This window comes from Plecotus auritus (assembly GCF_963455305.1).
Source record: "Plecotus auritus genome assembly, chromosome: 3".
Lineage (NCBI taxonomy): Eukaryota > Metazoa > Chordata > Mammalia > Chiroptera > Vespertilionidae > Plecotus > Plecotus auritus.
Window position 1 is genome coordinate 100,587,207 of NC_137772.1, and position 21,865 is coordinate 100,609,071.

Genomic DNA, 21,865 nt, shown 5'->3' on the forward strand with positions numbered 1-21,865 from the left:
AGGCCAAGGGACCCCACCAGTGCAAGGGTCGGTTTTGGCCTGATCCCCATAGTCCTGGCTGAGGGACCCCACCAGTGCACGAATCCGTGCACTGGGCCAGTTTCAGCCCATTCCCCGCAGGCCAGGCCAAGGGACCCCACTGGTGGATGAATCTGTGCACCAGGCCTCTAATATGCATGTAAGATCTTTGGTTAACCTCTTCTTACCCTCCCCCCTTCCCTTTGAGATTCATCAGTCTGTTCCATGTTTCCATGCTTGTGGTTTCTGCTCCTGCGTTGAGCATCTGCCCCCTGGTGGTTAGTGCACGTCATAGCTACTGACTGGTCAGCTGGTCACTTAGGCTTTTATATATATATAGATAATCTGTAAAATTTTATTTCTTTTTTTAAAATATATTTTATTGATTTTTTACAGAGAGGAAGGGAGAGGGAGAGAGAGTTAGAAACATCAATGAGAGAGAAACATTGATCAGCTGCCTCCTGCACACCTCCTACTGGGGATGTGCCCGCAACCAAGGTACATGCCCTTGACCGGAATCGAACCTGGGACCCTTGAGTCCGCAGGCCGACGCTCTATCCACTGAGCCAAACCAGTTAGGGCTAAAATTTTATTTCTTAATATTTTTGCAACTCTTTGGATAGGAGAGGTCTAATAAAGAAATCGATTTTTGCTATCAATATTTCAATAATTGGATCTGTTCAATAAAAGCTACCTATATGTAATTACCTGTTTAGTACTTTGTGTCCTTAAGAGGTATCACCTACTAGTAAAATCACCTGGCTAAGAATCTAATCTTTCATTATATGCTTTTTGGCGTTTACCAAAACTAATTTCTATTTCTTATTTCCTCCTTTGGCCTTGGAAAAGGCAACCTTCAAACCAGCTTATTTTTTCACTCATAATACAGAATTATTTATTTCTAATTCTTTCATCTAAGATTTGTTGCTATCATGAGGCATTTGTGTGTATGGTGTGCTTCATGTGCTTGTCAGTTAGATTTGAAACTCCTTTCCAGCCCCTGCCTGATTTCTTTTTTATTTATTGATTTTAGAGGGAGAGAGGAAGGCTAGGATAAAGGGAGGAAGGGAGAGAAAGAGAAGGGGTGGGGGGGAAACATTGATTTGTTGTTCCACTTATTTATGCATTCATTTGCTGATTCTTGTATGTGCCCTGACCCAGAATTGAACCTATAGCCTTGGAATATGGGGTCAGCGATCTAACCAACTGAGCTACCCAGCCAGGGCCCAGATCTGATTTCTTGGTACAAACCCTCAGAACTCAGCATTAACTAACACAGTAATAGAGACTATTATTGGAGTGCTTCACTCTGTGCCAGGCACTGCTCTAAGGACTTTATCTGTATCATCTCATTTAATTCCTTCAATAATTCAGTGGGGCCAGTACTATTAGTATTCTCATATTACAGGTAAAGAATGGAAGCATAGAGAAGTTTATGTAATTATTTCCGAGTGCACACAGCTAAGTGGTGGGACCAGGGTTTGAACTCAAACTGTCTGACCTAAGAACCTGTTTTCCTAGTATACTTATTCTACAAGTATTTATTAAGCTCTTACTGTATACCAGTAAACCATACTGTATACCAGATCCCAGTCTTCATTGAGAAAATAGAAAATTTAATAATCATAATATATGAATAAATTGTATGCTATGTTAGAGGTTATCTAAGTGCTAAAAAAAAGAAAACGTTGAACAGAATAAGGAGGTTAAGACTGATATGCTGAAGAACTTTCTTTTATGTTCACCTGAGGATATGTTTTTATTGATTTCTTTTTTTTCTTAGAGAGAGAGAAAGAAAGAAAGAGGGAGGGAGGGAGGAAGGTAAAGAGGGAGGGAGGGAGGGAGGGAGGGAGGGAGGGAGGGAGGGAGGAAGGAAGGAAGGAAGGAAGGAAGGAAGGAAGGAAGGAAGGAAGGAAGGAAGGAAGATAGTCCAGTTGCCTTCCACACCCACCCCAACTGCTATTAAACCCATAACCTAGATATGTGCCCTAACGGGTTGGGTATCGAATTCACAACCTTTTGATATATGGGATGATGCTCCAACAAACTGAGCCACTTGGCCAGGGTCTGATATGCTGAAATTTTAAGTAGATGGTCAGGGAAGACCTCATGGTTCATGAAGAATTATTTAACAAATCTCTACTGTTTGACATGATTTTTTGTGTTGATCTCTTAGAGATGTAACCTGAGATTTTGACTGACTCACTCAAAACTTTTAGGAATCTGCGTATTTCTGCCTGTTTAACCTTGAAGTGTGGGTGGTTTTGTCTCTGTAGTCAAGGTTGAGTCGGCCTCTGGACTCTGCTTCACTGCCTGGAGCAGCATTCCCTTCTCCAGTGCTTTCTTAAATGTGCTGTAGTCCCAGAGTGCCCCCAGGCGCTGGGTCAGGGGCTGTGTGGGGTGTCTGCCAGACAGGAGTTCAAGTGAGGGGCAGTCAGATGCCACAGACATTGTGGAGGGAGTTGAGCAGGGATAGAAAGATATAACTGAGATTCTTCTTGAGGGACACCTACCTAGGTGAAGAGGGATATGGGTGTTCAGAGAGGGCAAGTGAACCCAGACCATCCTTCCACCTGAGAAGACTATCCTTGAACAGTGGTCCCAACAGGGATCAAGCAAGAGGGGTGAGATGGCTAGACATAGAGTTTGTCTCCTTAGTACTAGGAAAGCAGCAGTTTCATGTTCTTGTTGGTGGGCCAGGGGTTTAGATTTATATGTGGAAGACACCCATTTTACCCATTTATTGAGACCTCATGATTAGTGCTATATTCTAAAATTAAACTTACATGATAACATGTTTATAGTTCAGCTTAAAAAAATATATATCATTTGGTCTTGCTGGAACTGGGTGTGATCCTGATTTCCAAAATTAGGCCTTTTCTTCTGACTAGAAGAGGATACATTGCAGATGAGTTTCGCAGCTGTCCTGTTCTGTCAGCACTTCTGCTCCTTGCTGTGGTGGAACGCAGGATGTTGTTGCTGGAGAGCCGGGCGTCATCCAGTTCCTCCGGAGGCACCACTTTCCTTCTTTATACAAAACAACATCGTACCTCTAATGGTGCTGACTACACAGGAGATTCCATTGACTGTTTTTCTGCCTTCCTCTGCTTATTTTTATTCATTTGGCTACTTTACTAGTATTTTAGGGGTTCGCTGAGCTTGTTTTGGCCATGGCGAAACTTACTGTTTTATTTTTGGCTGCACGGCTTTCATCTGAACGCTTCATGTGAAAGAAGGGACATGGGAGGACGTGGTTCAGGTTCTGGTTTGCTGCCTGGCTGTGTTTGCAGAGCTGTGGTGTGCCTCACTCCCCAGGGCAGGGCTAGACCCCAGGAAAGGATTGCAGCAGGAAGGACAGTGTCCAACTTGGGGTGGGTGGAAGAAACAAGGCACCAATGACACACCCCTTCTCCTGGAGAAAATATTAGGGACCTGGTCAAAGACCACTTACTTTAGTACAGAGCTCTAGGGTCATGTAATGTCTCCTGAGCAGGCATCTGAAATGTATCCCTAATTATTTTTTTTACAAGAGATACCCACAGGAACAACTGAGCTTCCCTGTATTACAGTGCTATGAATACAGGGCTTTGGTGTCTTATCTACTGGTTTAAGCTCTTGCTTCTGCCATTTAGTAGCATTACAGAACCAAAGTCGTGGGTGCCTTATGCTTCAGAAGGCAAAAACTCCGAACATCAGGATTTGGAATAAGGAAAGGTTTCCTGATGGAGAAGGCACCAACCGAGCAGATGGGAGACCTAATGGTGCCTCAAATGCATCTTATTCTCTGGATGAGGCCACGATTTTTAAGGGGCCAGGGAGATCAGGGATGAGCAAATGCTGGTGTGGCGAGTTTCTTTTTAAGTTATATATATATACATACACATACACACACATAATGGTTTTATTGATTTGAGAGAGAGGAAGGGAGAGGGGAAGAGAGAGGGAAACATCAATGAAAGAGAACCATCGATTAGTTGCCTCCTACACACCCCCTACTGGGGGATGGAGCCCACAACTAGGGCATGTGCCCTTACTAGGAATCGAACCAGTGACCTCTCCAGGCATGGGACGACACTCATCCCACTGACCCACATCGGACAGGGTGGGGGCAAGTTTTAATTGGAGGATATTGGAACTTGGTCATTTATGGTAAAGGGGCGTCATCAACATGGGATTAGTGTACCCTTGGCTTCTGAAATGGTTCCTGTGTTCAAGTTTTGGTTATGTCTGGGTCCTTTGGTTGTGTGTGTGTGTGTGTGTGTGTGTGTGTGTGTGTGTGTGTCTGTCCTCTTTGGTTCCAGATGCAGCTGGAGGCCAAAGATCTCACTTCTGTGCATGCTTCAGCTGCTTGACCCGAAGTCCTGGTCTGCTGTCTAGAAAACAAGTCAGCATCTGGTCAAACAGGATAGGGCTGGCTCTTCAATTACAGTAGCTGTGTCCTCAGGCAAGTTACCTAACTTCTGTGGGCCTTAGTGCCCACAGGTATCTGGGAGTTACAACAGGATCTGCCTCTCTAGGTTATGCTGAGTATTCAAGAAAGAAAAAGCCTAAATTTCCCTGATCATAGCCAATTCATAATATGTAAAACTCCATCCCAGATCAGATTTTTGTTGCTCAGATTGCAACAAAAAGCAGTCGAGGAGTTTAGAGGAAGAATCTAATCGTTCAAAGGTAACTCTGGTTGGCACAGGTTTCCTTTATCAAATTGAGATGCCTGGTGAGGTACTAGCCTGGTGTCCCAAATGAACCCTTCTTGGACTCCACCACTTGCTCCTAGGAGAGCACCACCTTTTGGTGTGTTTTTATAGGAAAAGCTAAGAGGTTGGATTTTCTACTCATCCACATTCCCCCTCAAATACAGGGAATCAACTGGATATCTAAGGAATCCTGATGCCCAAGTCACACCCTAAAATTTCTGGCCCTGGGCTCCAGGCCTCAGGATTTATCAAAATCTTTCAGTTAATTCCAGTGAGCCAACAAGATTGAGAAATATTAGGCAAATGTTTTATTTAGGAAAATAGCTCATATGCCAGTTTGTTAATACCACCATATATAAGAGCCCCTGCTTGAACTCTGTCTGCCTTTTGTCATGGATTTGCCCTTTCCAAGGCCAAGTGAGGGACACGCATCTGTGTGAGCATTGTGAACTGACTGTTCTCTTACAGTAGTCTTTAATTACAACTAGTTCCTAAATTTCTCCTTCATCTTCTTAATTTTAATTTTTTAGAAAGAGAGGGACCAGAACTTATATTATTATTTCTCTGCTTTCAACCAACAGAAAACATTTTTGAACAAAATGTTTTTCCACTATCTGTAATTGGATTAACCACTCTAGTTTATCAGTGTCAAAACATCTTTATCCAAACAGACTTCCTTTGGCCATCTGTACAAGATGGTTTCAGTATTGGAATAAGTAAAGCATAGAAAGGTAAACGTGGTCAGCAGGCAGGACTAATCCTATCTCCTTAGAAGCTCTGACCAGCACTTACTATTGGACTCCTTTTCTCTCTTCCAATAATAAAGTTTATTGAGAATTAAATGATACTCAGAGACGGGAAGGGAAGAGTAAGTCACGTATTAAAAAACCCATTCTAACATCTTTAGTGAAACACAGTGCTTATATTTAGCATAACTAGCAATTTAAGCTGAAGTTTCTGCTTACCATGCTTCCTATAGCCACTTCCAGCATTTAGCCCATCAGCTGCCATTGTTTTCAGTACTTTCCCCCCAGACTTCTATAATAATAAAAGTGTAATATGCTAATTAGAACGGACAGCCGAACAACCTTCTGGACGTCATTCCAGACGTCCTTCCCGACGAAGCCGTGGCAGTGGGGGCTGAGGCAGAGGTGGTTAGGTTGATCAGGCAGGCAGGCGAGCAGTTAGGGGTGATCAGGCAGGCAGGCAGAGTGGTTAGATGTGATCAGGCAGGCAGGCGAGCAGTTAGGGGCAATCAAGCAGGCAGGCATAGTGGTTAGGGGCGATAAGGAGGGCAGGCGAGTGGTTAGGGGCAATCAGGCAGGCAGGCAGAGTGGTTAGGGGTGATCAGGAAAGCATTCGAGCAGTTAGGGAAATCAGGCAGGCAGGTGAGCAGTTAGGGGCATCAGGCAGGCAGGCAGAGGGATTAGGAGCGATCAGGCAGGCAGGCAGGTGAGTGGTTAGGAGCCAGCGGTCCCAGGTTGGAGAGGGTGCAGGCCGGGCTGAGAGGACCCCCCCTCCCTGCATGAATTACGTGCACCGGGCCTCTATTCATGTTTATAACATTCTTACCCTCTGGGATTGTGCACAGAATGTATTGACTTTATTTTTATTGTGTTTTGGACAAATAAAAATTCAGTGAAGATTTCATTGCTATACCTTTCTAGCAATCTAGCTGCAGGGATACATCTTGGTCTTGCTGGTCATTATTCCACGGAGAAAAAGTTGCTTTGTGTGGGGAACTCACTCAGGCCTATATCTAACTCTAAGTTAGTTGTGACTATAATGACTTATTAATGACTTTGGGCAAGTCACAAGTTGGTGATTTATATGAGGTGTTAGATATAGTGTCTGGCACAATGGTAGGGCTCAGTCTATTGTAACATTATTTACCCAACTGGTTCATAGATCAACACTCAACCACTGAGACACACCAGCCAGGCAAATTTTTGGATATTTACCAGTATAGTAGATGAAAAATATTTTCCCATGTAGTTCTAGTTTGAGTGAGGTTATAATTTGTTTTCATATTCTTAAGAACCTTTTCTGTGAGCCATCTGTTCATATCCCTTTTCTTCCTTTTATTATTATTTTCTTGGTTTTCAGTCTTATTATTATTGACTGTAAAAACTTTTTATATGTATATGCCCTAACCAGTTTGGCTCAGTGGATAGAGCGTCGGCCTGCGGATTGAAGGGTCCTGGGTTTGATTCCAGGCAAGGGCGTGTACCTTGGTTGCAGGCACATCCCCAGTGGGAGGTGTGCAGGAGGCAGCTGATCGATGTTTCTCTCTCATTGATGTTTCTAACTCTCTATCCCTCTCCCTTCCTCTCTGTAAAAAAATCAATAAAATATATATTTAAAAAAAAAAGAAAAAAGTATGGTAGTTGATAAAATTGTATTAGATAATATTGAAGATGTATTGACAAAATATTTTTTCCTTTTCTCATAGATTTATCTAAAAACAGACTGGTTGAAGTTCCAATGGAATTGTGCCACTTTGTATCACTGGAAATTCTTAATCTGTATCATAATTGTATCAGAGTCATTCCTGAGGCCATCGTTAATCTGCAGATGCTGACTTACTTAAACTTGAGGTAGGTTAACTATAAAGGTTGTAGTAAAATTCAAGTAAAAATATGCTTTTATTTATATCAGGTTTTTTTCTCTTTCCAATTGCTGATCACCCTTTGAAGTAAATCACACAAAGATCATTTAAGAACTATCTTCTATAATATTTGTAGTGTCATTAATACTGTTTTTGGTCCTAGACTTTTCTGAATGTTAATATGACAAAATATTTTTGCTTTTTAAAAATAATTTATATGGTATCATTTCTACTTTTTTGCTGGGGCTGATCAGCAGACTCTGAGTGATGGATGTATGATTACTCTGACACAGGTTCGCTGTGAAAGAGAGAGCTAAGGGACTCCCTGGCTAACAGAACCAGACAGCCTCAATTGCCTGCCTTTTTAGGCTTTTATTGTAACAGCAGTTTGAGATAAACTTTATCTTTTAGTAGGGTAAGTAATCTTGGGGGGACACATGTGTCTGCAGTGCCCTTTAAGCAAGGACACCTAAAGACTAAGCATAAAGATTCCGGTAAACACCCAGGGACTCAGACTTGTTTGGGAAAGTCAAGGCAGGGTCTGCCACCTTCAGCAAGGTCCCTCTAAAGCCCCCGACCTTTTGGATATTCCTCCCTACAGACTTTCCAACCAAGTTTCCTGTGCTCCCCCACACTTTTTGTCTCTTTTAAAAATGTTTTTATTGATTTTAGAGAGACGGGAAAGGTGAGGGAGAGAGAGAGAAACATCGATGAGAGAGAAACATCGATTGGCTGCTTCCTGCATGCCCCCCATCGGGAATTGAGCACAACCCAGACATATGCCCTCAAACTGGTGACCTCTTGGTGCATTGGACGACGTTCAACCACTGTGTCACACTGGCCAGGCTACTTTTTGTCTCTTTGGTGCTTGGAAGGTTGTTGGTATATTGTCTTCAGGTATTGATGTAGATTTTGGAGGAGGAAGATGAAAGGAAGTAAAAAAAGAACATGAGATTTTGGACAAATTGGGGCCTTGATGGTCTTTGGGAGTTCTTGGTACCATTGTATTTGCTACCTAGTACTCACTGAGCTTGTTCACTTACAGTCACCTGAGAAAGTTCAAAAGGAACAGTGAGCAAATCCAGCAAGACAGAGAGTTTGCTGTCTTTATAGACCATTAAATTAGTTCAGTGTTTGCTGAGAATGGGTCAGTGGTCTGTATTGACTCTCTAATTATGGACAATACAGTGTAACATATTAATGCCCTTGAATAGCCCTGAAGTTAAGAAAAGCAGCTATTTTAAGGCACAGGTTTTAGACTTTGCTGCTGTGAGTGTCAATTGCCCTAGCTAGATTTTGGCTCCTTGTCTTCTAAATCCTTGACTCACATTTGGGATGTTATGAGAAAGAAGGGAGCTCTTTTATCAAATCTATCTGTACTCTAAAAGCAAGATTCCGAAGTTCAAGCCTGAGCATAGCCTTCACTCCGTTGGTGTCAGTTGCATTATCTTGATATGCAAAAGGTAGCACCTGATTAGCAAGGTTTGTGCTGTGTAACAAATATGCTAAGCTTAAAATGCAAAACTCCCAATGAACCAGGTATTGCATTAAATTATGATAGATAATGTCAGTTAATTTTTAGAGGGATTTTTTTGGTTATTTTTTTTTTGGGGGGGGGGGGTTGACCACTGAGAATTAGAGGTCTTCTGTTGCTCTGCTCTCTTTGCAGTCCCTTTTGTTGTGGTTTTTTTCCCATTGATGCCCCCCTCCACCCCACACCCACCCCTCCCAGACCTTCACCAACTATTTTCTGTATCTATGGGCTATGCATATATGCATATAAATTCCCTAGTTAATCTCTCCCCATCCACCCCAGCCTTCCCTCTGAAATTTGGCAATCTGATCCATGCTTCAATGTCTCTGAATCTTGTTCAGTAGATTTCATTAGTAGATTCCACATATGAATGAGATCATGTGATACTTATCTTTTTCTGACTGGCTTATTTCACTTAGCATAATGCTCTCCTGGTCCATCCATGCTGTTGCAAAGGGTAAGAGTTCCTTCATTTTAACCGCTGCTGCATTCTATTGCATTGTGTAGATGTACCACAGCTTTTTTATCCACTCATCTGCTGATGGGCACTTGGGCTGTTTCCAAATCTCAGCTATTGTAAATTGCACTGCTATGAACATACAGAAGGTCAAGAGAGATATAAAAAAATGCTCAAAGTCACTAATGTCCAAGAGATGCAAATTAAAATGACAATGAGGTATCACCTCACACTTGTCGACAAGTGTTGGCAAGGATGTGGAGAAAAGAGAAACCTTGTATGCTGTTGGTGGGAATGCAGACTGGTGCAGCCACTGTGGAAAACAGTATGGAGTTTCCTAAAAAAATTAAAAATGGAACTGCCATTTGACCCAGTGATTCTACTTCTAGGAATATATCCTAAGAAGCCTGAAACACCAATCAGAAAGGACATTAGCTATTTTTACTAACTCTACCCTATTTTCCTTGTTTAAAATTTAGTTTAAAAATATAAATTATGAAATATTCCAAACTTATCCTATCTAATAAAAGAGTAATATGCAAATTGACCGTCACTCCAACACACAAGATGGCCACCCCCATGTGGTCAAAGATGGCTGCCCCCATGTGGACACAAGATGGCCACCACAAGATGGCCTGCAGGGGAGGGCAGTTGTGGGCAATCGGGCCAGCAGGGGAGGGCAGTTGGGGGAGGGGACCAGGCCTGCAGGGGAGGACAGTCAGGGAGGACCAGGCCTGCAGGGGAGGGCAACCAGGCCTGCAGGGGAGGGCAGCTGGGGGGACCAGGCCTGCAGGGGAGGGCAGTTGGGGGCAACCAGGCCTGCATGGGAGGGCAGTTGGGGGGACCAGGCCTGCAGGGGAGGGCAGTTGGAGGCTATTGGGCTGGCAGGGGAGCAGTTAGTCTTCAATCAGGCTGGCAGGGGAGTGCTTAGGGGGTGGTCAGGGTGGCAGGCAGAAGTGGTTAGGGGCAATCAGGCAGGCAGGCTGGCGAGCGGTTGAGAGCCAGCAGTCCTGGATTGTGAGATGGATGTCCGACTGCCTGTTTAGCCCCGATCCCACCAGGATCAGGCCTAAACGGGCAGTCGGACATCCCTCGAGGGGTCCCAGATTGGAGATGGTGCAGGCTGGGCTGAGGGACACCCCCCTCCCTGTGCATGAATTTCGTGCACCGGGCCTCTAGTAGAAAATAATAAAATAGGTGCTCAAGTTCCCACCATTCCAATTTAACAATATGATATTATTTAGTGCTTTTAAAACATACATAAATGTTGTCACACTGCACATAACCATTTGCAATAATTTTGACTTAACAGATATTGATGTCATTTTTTTCAAATCTCCCACCTTCCCATTCACACCATTGGTCCTGGGATATTTATATTATCACATATACACACAAGGCTTCAACTGTTCTAATAGCAACTTCCCAGTAGTTATTTGCTTTTTCAGAAATTTGGAGTTCATTTTCTTGTCACCAATTTTTTGTTGTTGTTGGTTTGTTTGTTTAGTTTTTTGTTTTTTTTTAGAATAAACATCTTCGTTACATGTGCTAAGATAGGAGGGAAGAGGATTTATTTGCCTTTCTGGGCCTTGATTTTACTCAGCTAGAACTCCAGCTCTTTGCCCTGTAACACATTTCCATCTGCTTGGACATGTGGGCCTGGTCTTGGAGCAATGCTTTCAAGAAGCTTGCCCTGCTGAAACTGCTCCTCTGGAAGACTGCTGATTATGGCATCCTTTTTTCTTTCAGCATATTTCTTCTGAATTTTCTTTGATCATTTTTTGTTTAAAATCTCTTCCTCCTCGGCAGTCAGCTTGACCCCCTTCTTGTGGCGCAAAGGCAGTGCCTAGTGGGACTCATACCACTGTAGGTATAGTGTGCTGTCAATGAGCACAATGCAGTTCTTTTCTTGGGGCTTGGTATGGACCAGTTTGTTATTGGATGCATCGTAGACAAGATCAATAATCCTTGTTTTTCAAGTACTACTCTTGAGCCCCAGAAGAAGTTTACCTACATCCAGCCTCAAGGTTTGGTACTTCTTGTTACCACCCCAAATACGGACTGTGTGTATGGGCAAAGGCCAATCTTAGTGTTGGCAGGAGGGTGTCTCAGGTCATATTTTTGTTTTTTATGGTGAGCTTTCTCTTGCTCCTGGTCTTACGGTGCTTGTGAAATAGGAAATTTGGACTGGAAACACACGGTGTCTCTCTGAGCAGGATGGTTCCCAGGTTCTTTGTCTGGTGGAGTTGAAGGATGAAACCATGGGCAAAAGATGGTATAGCAAAGGTGGAAATTTATTGAGAAACAAGCACAGACTCCCACGAGGGGAGGGGGAAGAGTTCCACAGCACAGATTCCCACATGGGGAGGGGGAAAGAGTTTCACTGAATTCCTTTTTCCACAGTTTATAAAGGCTGCAGGTTGTTTTGTGCCTCAATATCCCCTCTGATTGGTCACCATCCCCCTTTGATTTGGTCACTATAGCAACTCCTGAGCTCAAGTCTCACATGAAGTAGGTGAGGTTTCCTCCTTCTCCCTTATTGTTCTACTAGAGGCCCAGTGCACGAAATTTGTGCATGGGGGTGGGGGGTGTCCCTCAGCCCAGCCTGCACCCTCTCCAATCTGGGATCCCTCTCACAATCCAGGACTGCTGGCTCCCAACCACTCGCCTGCCTGCCTGACTGATTGCCCCTAACCACTTCTGCCTGCCAACCTGATCACCCCCTAAGCACTCCCCTGCCAGCCTGATTGACGCTTAACTGCTCCCCTGCCAGATTGCCCCTAACTGCCCTCCCCTGCTGGCCTGGTTGCCCCTAACTGTCCTCCCCTGCTGGCCTGGTCCCCCCACAACTGCCCTCCCCTGCAGGCCTTGTTGTCCCCAACTGCCCTCCCTTGCAGGCCTGGTCCCCCCCAACTGCCCTCCCTTGCAGGCCTGGTCCCCCACAACTGCCCTCCCTTGCAGGTCTGGTCCCTCCCAACTGCCCTCCCATTCTGGCCTGATTGCCCACAACTGCCCTCCCCTGCTGGCCATCTTGTGCCACGTGGGGGCAGCCATCCTGTGTGTTGGAGTGATGATCAATTTGCATATTACCTCTTTATTATATAGGATTCTCTCTGGGCTTTCTTTCTACCTCTGTTTTGTAAATGTGTACCTTTTACTACCCCCAGTTCCCTTATCTTATGGAAATGTAACTTCTGTGGCTCCCAGCTCCCTTGTCTTATGGAAATGTACCCTTTGCAGCTCTGTAGCCCTGTGTTTTCCATGGACCCCTTAATTCCTAAAATTTCCTAAACCTGCCTATTTCACCTCTAAAAACTCCTTTCACTTGTACCAGTTATCCCCAAAAATGCCCATGATTTGGCACTGGCTGGAAAGAGCCTGCCTCCAGTTTTTATTAAAACAACTTTATCAAGGTATAACTTGTACCCAGTCTTTTTTTTAGATTATAGATCACTAATTTTTGTATAATCAAATAAAGCTAATTTTACTTTAAAGTAGGTATAAAATTGGCAGGTCTGAGTGTAAAAGTGTATCACTATTTAAATGAAAGACTTGGTCTTTTCCTCTCACCCTTTCAATGAAATCAAATATCAGATACAGGCAAGATTCTACCCTTAATCTCACCCATCTTCTTCCTTCACCAAAAGTAAATGCTATCCTGTAGTTGGTGTGTGTTATTCCCAAATATATTTTGTACTTTTTCCACATAGTATGTATATTTCCATAAATAGTATGTGCTATTGTTTAGTGCTTTAAAAACAATATTAATGTCACATTGTACATAATGGTTTGCAATAATTTCCACTTAACGTGTTTTTTATGCCCCCAACTTTATTTTTTAAATTTCAAAAGCCTAGACTTTTATTTATTTACTAGAGGCCTGGTGCATGAAAATTCATGCACTGTAGTGGGGGTCCCTCAGCCCGGCCTACCCCCTCTCACAGTCCAGGAGCCCTCAGGAGCGGGAGGCAACACGGCGATCAGGGGAAGGCGATGCCCCCATCACACCTCTGCTGCTGCCACTGCCAGCAGTGCAAGCCTCGGCCGGCCCTGGTTACCTGAGCCTTGGGTGGCCCTAGGTGGCTGGGCAGCCACCATCTGAGGCTTGCCTGTGCCTCGGGCTGGCCCTGGGTGTCTGGGAGGGGTTGAGGGGACTGGGGGACTTAAGTGGCCGGATGGGCCTGGAGGCGAGCCCAGCCGTGCCGCGCACCTGCCGCCCCATCTTGTGGCTGTGTGCACCGCCATCTTTAAGGGCGTGACAGGCAATTCGCATATTCCCTCCTTATTGGCTGTGTGCACCGCCATATTTGTGAGGGCATGATGGTCAATTAGCATATCCCCTCTTTATTATATAGGATTTATTTATTTATTTATTTATTTATTTATTTATTTATTTTAATCAATTATTATTTTTCAATTACAGTTGATATATAGTATTATATTAGTTTCAGTTGTATACCCACATAACTTACTAAGTTTTCATCCCAAAAAATCTCATACCTATCTGACACCATATATAGTTATTAGCTGTAACAACCAGTTTGTACTCTTAATCCTTTCACCCTTTTCACCCGTATTTCCAACCTCTTCCATCTAGCAGCCATAAAAATGTTCTCTGTATCTATAAATTTTGCTTGTTCATTTATTTTGAATTTTAGACTCAGTTGTTGATAAATATGTATTTATTGCCATTTTATGGTTTCTATTTTTTATTGTTTCTTTTTCTTCCTAAAGAAGACCCTATTAGGATAATCTAGATTCTAGAAGCTCATATATTGAACTTTCATTTCTCCTGGTTCTGCTTTATCTAACTAGAAACTAATTTGAGTTTTCTTGCATAAGAACAGATCAAGTTATTTTGGCTATAGCAGAATGCTAATTACCTTGGAATTGCCTGATGGAGCTGGCACAGTGGTGACTATAGATTTTGGTTCACCATCTCCCTAAAACATCTGTCCTCGAATCCCAATTCATATAAGGGAAATATCCCATGGGAATATTACTCTGTTACTTTATGTTCCTATTCCTGTTTTGCTGTGACATGTTCATCTCTAACAGTCCTGCATGTAGATAAATAGATTTAGCTTTGCATTAAGTCCCTGTGCACTGAGAAACTTTTGGGTATAGATGACATTTTTCTTCTGGGATGACAGAAAGTATAAAATTCTACAAACAATAGGTAACCTAATTTCAAAATTTATATTATGCTTGAAAAACATTAATAAGATTGGTTCTGGTATGATTTTAATGTTGAGCCTAGTTCAGAGTAGAACGGTAGAAAGAACATATTGGAATATGGTTCTCAGATCCTTTAGGGCAAGAACAGAGAGAAGTTATTGAAACTGATGATGGCTGAAGAGAAGATGTATGGTAGGTATATAGTAAACAGAGTTGTTGTTTTTTTATATTTTTATTGATTTCAGAGAGGAAAGGAGAGGGAGAGAGAGATAGAAAACATCAATGATGAGAGAGAACCATTGATTTGCTGCCTCCTACATGCCCCCAACTGGGGATCGATCCTGCAACCCAGGCATATATATGCCCTTGACCAGAATCGAACCTGCGACCCTTCAGTCCACACGCTGACGCTCTATCCACTGAGCTAAGCTGGCTAGGGCGTAAACAGAGTTTTATGATTAATTCCTGGGTAATTGAAAGTGATGAAGTAAAGGTGTTACCGGACAATCAATGTGTTCGTGCTGCCTGTCACTACTTGAGCCAATTAAGCAGAAACAGGATTGAATCATATATGAGTGTTTATTCCATTATCTCCAGCAGTATGAAAGAGCAGCAGGTCACCCACAAAAATCTGCTCTGCAGGACCCCATAAACCAGCTGCTTATATAGGGTAGGACAAGGATTACATGGGGAAGTAGGAGTTACAGGCCTGGGGAAGCAGGAGACTGGGGGGGGGGGGGTGCGGGGAGGGGCAGGGGCTCCATTGTCAGAGCAACAAGGTTGTTAATCTTTCCATGATAATAGGCAGTTCTTGAATGAGAATGACTGTATTCCAGGTTGACTCCCAGGTCCTGGGGGCATACAACTCCCAGCCAGGCCAAAATGTCCTTTCTTTAATAACACAAGGCAATAATGGTTAACATAGCATGATTAATATTTCCCATAACCAAAGCTAGTCTCCAGTATTCTATGTTTGCCCCTAACAAAGGGACCTTAAAGCACCCAACTCTCTAAATGTTATTTTCTGTCTGTAATTGTTTAATTTCTTATTTGCCTCTATCTTTTCTCGCACTTACATAGGTCATTTGTATTTTGTTTTGTTTTTCTTTGCTCTGTGGGCAAAAACGGGGCCACATAATAAGCCTGACAAGCTCTGGGGAGGCCAGCAGGGCGGGCCTTACGAACTCAGACCTAAAATAACCGCATAGGATGGTCTGAAATTATAACTTCCTGGCTACAAGTGAGTCATGCCGGGTAGTCAGTCCTAGACCAGTGTCTTCCTTGACAAATGTCAGTCTTTACCTTAACGGAGCCTGTCTGTTGTCTTTTTGGATCAGAGATAATATACCTTCGGAATGTCAATGTAATTTCCTTTTCCAGACCCCTTAGGGCACAATTTTCCACCACTGCAGAGACCACAAAATTCCTCATAATTATTGTTATCATGTTAGTTGTTAACTTTTAACTATCCTTTGTAAAAGATGTGTCTATTCCTTTTACTTTTTCTCCAATCCCAGATGTTTCCAAGTTTTGCTTTGCTTTCTCCAGCCTCCTTAATCTATCACCAGTGGATTTTATGTAACCCACTTATGTCTCCTCTGATTATAATCCTATATAATAGAAGCCTAACATGCTAAGTGTCTGACCGTTCAACCAGTCGCTATGATCCAAACTGACGACCAGGGGGCAGACGCTTGACCTGTAGGTTAGCTTGCTCTTGGGGTCTGGCTGATTGGGACTGGGCGAGACTGGCTGGACACACCCTGGAGCCTTCTGCAGTCCCTCCCCAGCCCCAGTGATGCACTTGTGGGTTGCTCGGCCTGGCCCGCACCCTTTCACAATTCAGGACCCCTCAGGGGATGTCAGAGAGCCGGTCCCTGCAGGCCAGGCGGAGGGACCCCAGAGGTGCGCGAATCTGTGCACCAGGCTTCTAGTGTATAAATAAGGTGCAAAACTGCCATACTTTGAAGCATTTTCTCAGTCCATTGAACTTTTGCTTCTTGGCAATTGTTAATCATTTTGGCTCAAATAAACTCATAAAAATTCTTACAGGTTATGTTAACTCACATCTATTTTACTGTTACCACATTTTAAGACATATTCCCTAGAGTTGAGTCATGACTTTTTATATTTTATTTATTTTTTTAATCCTCACCTGAGGATATGTTAAGGAGAAAGAGAGAGAGACAGAGAGAGAAAATTGATTGGTTGTCTCCCGTATATGCCCCAACGAGGGATAGAATCTACAACCTAGATATGTACCCTGACCAGGAATTGAACCCACAACCAACTGAGCCACCTGGCCAGGGCTGAGTCATGAATCTTTAAAGGAATTGCTAACTAAATGGAGAAAATTAATAAAATGTGTCTCTTACTTTTCAGAGGTATTGTATCAGGGTATATAAAAGATGTATGTACATCCTCTAAACTCTTTGAAAGCCAGGGACTGTATATACATGTATAATTATTTTTGACACCTATTCAATTTATTGCATGAACATAAAATAGTAACATAAGGCAAGCTTTAAAGTGACCAGGAGGTGGTCATCTTGTTTATTCAATTATAACATCTTTAACTCCTGTTTGAATATTGGGTTTAGTTAAAACATGTCTTCTAGGAATTGAACTCTTGAAATTGACTTATTTCTCTGGGAGTAATTTTGAGGTAGACTGTTATATTCACCTAAAATTTTTATTTGTAGCTTGTGAAATAGTAGATGACTGTCACATGTTTACTGACAAATATGTAATAACTAGAGGTCCGGTGTACAAAATACATGCACTTGGGGGGGTGGTCCCTTAGCCTGGCCTGTGCCCTCTCCCAGTCTGGGAGCCCTGGGGGGATGTCTGACTGACGGCTTAGGCCCACTAAGCCATCAGTTGGACATCCTTAGCATTGCCATGGAGGTGGGAGAGGTTCCCACCACTGCTGCTGTGCTCGCCAGCCGTGAGCCCGGCTTCTGGCTGAGTAGTGCTCCCCCTGTGGGAGCACACTGACCACCAGGGGGCAGCTCCTGCGTTAAGTGTCTGCCACCTGGTGGTCAGTGCGCATCATAGTGACCGGTCATTCTACCATTTGGTCATTTGCATATTAACCTTTTATTATATAGGATATGCTGTAGATGAGGCCCCCTAGAACCATAAGAAATGCAAAAAATTCACTGTTAACTCCTTCTCGAATTGCCCCCACTTAAAATCAAATTGCCCTCCCCCCCCGCCCCCCATGGGGCATGTGCTGCACCTGGGAACCACTGGGCTTGACACTTTACCTCTCTGAGCTTCATTTCTGAATACATACGCATACACCATGGGAACTGTAATCTCTTCTCCGCCTACCTCACTGGGTTGTCATGAGGCGGTTCTGAGCTAATAAACCTAGAAATGTTTCATCAAGTAAGTGTGTCTAAATGGGAAGGGATTGTTATTTTTAAGCCCATGGGTACCCTCGCAGGAAGCAGGTGCTGACTGGGGGAGGAGGGCATGATTGTTTCCTGGGACTGTAGCTATTGAAGCTTTGCAGAGGGTTCCACAGGCCTTGGAGGGGCAGGTTCTGGCCAGCAGCCCTGTAGCGGTGGTCGTCCCTGGAGGCCCTGGCCGGGGGGGCAGTTGGGGGACTCTAGGGGGGTGGCGAGGCCGAAGGGAGAGTAACTGTTAAACCTCCCTGCTTGGCGCCATTCTTTAAATTGTAGGTGGCATTTTCACAGCTGTACCTGCTCAGGGCAGGGCTCCAATCTCCTGAAGCAGGGTGGGGGCCAGCCAGGGTGTGGCCAGGCAGGCTAGGAGTGGGGGTTTAACCTCGGCCCCCAGCAAGGTTCAGTGTGGTTCCACTGCAGAGACAGCGCTGCTGCTATGGGGGGGGGGTAGTCTGACCCTGGGGGGCCGCTCAGGCCTGCCTCCACCCGGGTCTGGAGTTGTAGGGAGGAGAGGCATGTCTGGACCCAGCAGAGGGGGCCTGACAGCAATGGGCCGAGGGCCCTGGGTGCCTTGGGGGTGCTGACGGGTTGTTGCTGGCGTGCTATTGTTGTGGGCACCCCTGGTGGGATGGCAGGGGAAAAGATCGAGAGTCGGAGGTGCGGGCTGTGGCTACCCCTGAGGCTGGGTCTTCTCCCCATCTGGTCAGCCTCCCTGTCCCCCCAGGGATGCAGGGGGATTGGAAGAGCTCCCTGTGGCCACTTTCTCTTCCTTCTTAGCAGTCCGGGCTCCTGTCAGGCGCTCTCCTCAGACTCCTGGGAACTTGGCTCTGGCCGCCCCGCCCCCCTGTGGCTCCCTGCCACCCCTGCCCCACTTGGCTCTCCCCAGCCACCTGCCTGTCAGGAGGCTGCCGGGGTGCCCTGCTGCGGGCAGCACAGTCCTGGGGCAGGGAGTGGGGGTGTGGGGAGCAGCTCCAGTAAAGTTTAGTAAACTCCGGGTTCGTGTCGGGATTTGGCTGCAGCGCCGCGGGCCACGGGGGGAGTCTGCCTGGGCTGGACGAAATCATGTGAGACCCGGAGTCCCGCCCCGCAGCCCCACAGCCCAGCCCACCCTGCTGAACGGTGGTGATGTGAGTGTCCCAGATAATTTGCATATTCCTCTATTATTATATAGGATTACTGGAAAATACTAGTGGCATCTAATTAAATTGCAAGTCTTCTAAGATGTTGAATAGTATCATCCACATGATATGTGGGTGGTCTGTGTGAGTTCTTATCTTCACACTACCACCCACTCCCAGCCACCGGCAGCTGGTAACCAGGAGGAGTTTAGAATATTGTGCTGTCTGTGATCATGATATATGCCGCCTCCACAACAACCAACATTGGCATGGTAGCCTTTTCATGTCTTTTCTCCCCTCATGAAAATCAAATCAACAGAATAAAATATATTTCTTCTTCAGTTTGGTGAAGAGGCATGATGGACTTATGTTGACTTTTGGCCTTTGAAGGAGAGGCTGCTAGTCCATTTATTTGAAAAAAGAAGCAAGGATGCTGCAAACACACTGCCTTGTAAAAGAACTTCTGAGTTGCCTTCAGTCCAGTTTATTGTCTATGACTAGAGGCCCAGTGCATGAAATTTGTGCACGGGGGGGCGGGGGAACGGTGTCTCTCAGCCCAGCCTGCACCCTCTCCAATCTGTGACCCCTTGAGGGATGTCCGACCGCCCGATTGCACCGGGATCGGGCCTAAACGGGCAGTTGGACATCCCTCTCACAATCCAGGACTGCTGGCTCCCAACCACACGCCTGCCTCTACCTGATTGCCCCTAACCGCTTCTGCCTGCCAGCCTGATCACCCCATAACCACTCCCCTGGCAGCCTGATCGACGCCTAACTGCTCCCCGGCCGGCCCAATTGCCCCTAACTGCCCTCCCCTACAGGCCTGCCCCCCCGCAACTGTCCTCCCCTGCTGACCTGGTCCCCCCCAACTGCCCTCCTCTGCTGGCCTGGTCCCCCCCAAACTGCCCTCCTCTGCTGGCCCGGTCACCCCTAACTGCCCTCCCCTGCCGGTCATCCTGTGGTGGCCATCTTGTGTCCACATGGGGGCAGCCATCTTGTGTCTTGGAGTGACGGTCAATTTGCATATTACTCTTTTATTAGATAGGATAGTTATAAATGGGAGAATATGTCAAAGAAAGCTTATATTCTAGATAGTATATAATCAAATCATGACATTGTCACTAACATATAGTGGGGAAATATATATAAATTTCAGACAATTAAAGAAATACTGTAAATTACTTTTCAGCACACACTTCAGATGGACTAATCAAAGACAACACATTCTTAAACAGCTTGGACAAATAGGCAAGTTAATAAAATTTTAGATATAAGTACTTGAAAACACTTTCTTTTCTGAAGTACTTATATGAAGTACTCATATTTCTATTAAATAGGAATAAAAAATTGTTAGATGAAATAGTGAAGAGAACCTGCTTTTCAAACTTTTATAGATTTCATATTTCTATACTTAAAATTAAACATGGTCTCACTATATTAAAAATTTCTTCTCTTTTTAAATAAATCACATGTAAAAATTACTAATTTTGTATATTTCAAAGTAGGAGAGATGCCATATGGGAAACATTTACCATTGAGTATACCCTCTGGGATATATTGGGAAATCCAGCAGAGCAAAGACATGGATATTTGATGCTGATGGTGATAATGACAGCAACAGAGATGATGGTGGTGGTGATGTGTCACTGCCTACCCAACTTCTTGGCTGAGAGGCTCTCTCAGGGATTTTATCTTTAAGTGTCAAATGGTTGCTTGGTGTCAGGAACCCAATTCCTGTCTTAGACTAGATATGGGCTTAATTAGCACATGTAAAAAAATATCTTCAATGCAGTTAAAAACACATTTTCTACATTTTTTTCATATGATCGGAATATCATATTTGTGGAAACATTAATTTATTGTTGTTTATGTAGCCTGTGCTTGCAGGATCTGGGCTTTTAATCTTTGCTTCTTGGTGTTTGCTACATTAGGTTATGTTAGTTTATGTGCCATTGTGTCTTTTCCTGTTACAAAGTGTCTTAAAACCAAGAAATGTGGCCAGGAACAATAAAAGTGATTAAGCAAGACTTATTCCTATAGAGGAACAAACATTTTGAACCTGAATTACACAGGAAAGCCTCACAAAGTTTAAAATCTATTTCAAGACATGGAGAGGTTGCTGTTGATGAGACTCATAGAAAAAAATGTACCTTAGGAAAATAGACTAACTCGGGGTAGCAAAACTCTTGGCAACCTTAGGGATGTTGTGATCCTAAGACTAGGGACCTTAGCTTTAAAGTTTCATCTCAGAGACATTTGGGAATAGAAGGTGCCAACAAATGAAAGTTCTTTACAACCTTTGATCATGTTGCTTCCAGAACTCTCAGTGACTGATTTTACTTTCCGAGAGTGAAACACTAGTACACAGCCAGGAGCTGGTTTATTGATTAGAACCCCTTATCTTTCTGAGACATTGCCTGTAAAAAAGAGAACAGTTTTTTGAACAAAATGCTATCACACCATAAAAAGGAATCTGTTTTGGCTGCTTTTTCAGAAGCTTGGCATCCTTTTTGGCTGCGAAATAATGTGCAGAAAGAGCCAACTTCCTGATGGCTGTGTAACCTGTATCTCCACATTCCTGTGGGAGTGGTCATTCTGAGAAATAATCTTTAATCCTCAGAATGTAGCTCTCTATTTGAAGGATTGGAGGAAGCATCCTATAAACTAGAGTTGTGGTAGATAGTACAAATTTTATATTTTTTGTTGTGAATGAAAATTATTTTTCATTGTTTCTAAGAATTTAAATTTTATCCCTAAGTCTCCTTGCACTGACATTTCTGAAGAAAGTTTCAACTATAAGATAGCATTTATTCTTTCTGTAAACTGATAAAATTGATGATGT

General features: G+C 44.0%; 1 protein-coding gene and 1 pseudogene across 10 annotated transcripts in view; one reads left to right on the forward strand and one right to left on the reverse strand.

The window, feature by feature from the left end:
• Nucleotides 1-21,865, forward strand: part of LRCH1 (leucine rich repeats and calponin homology domain containing 1) — a 252,676-nt gene that overhangs the window by 108,705 nt on the left and 122,106 nt on the right. For all 9 annotated transcript variants that reach the window (XM_080662530.1, XM_080662525.1, XM_080662526.1 and 6 more), the window contains exon 2: nt 7,168-7,312. In XM_080662530.1, the coding sequence (XP_080518656.1) occupies nt 7,168-7,312 (145 nt within the window). The remainder of the gene's footprint in view (nt 1-7,167; nt 7,313-21,865) is intronic.
• LOC308243291 (small ribosomal subunit protein eS8-like) lies at nt 10,885-15,938 on the reverse strand (annotated as a pseudogene). Its single transcript has 2 exons — nt 15,795-15,938; nt 10,885-11,551 (listed from the first exon to the last, which is right to left on the reverse strand). The product of its transcript is annotated as a small ribosomal subunit protein eS8-like (transcript).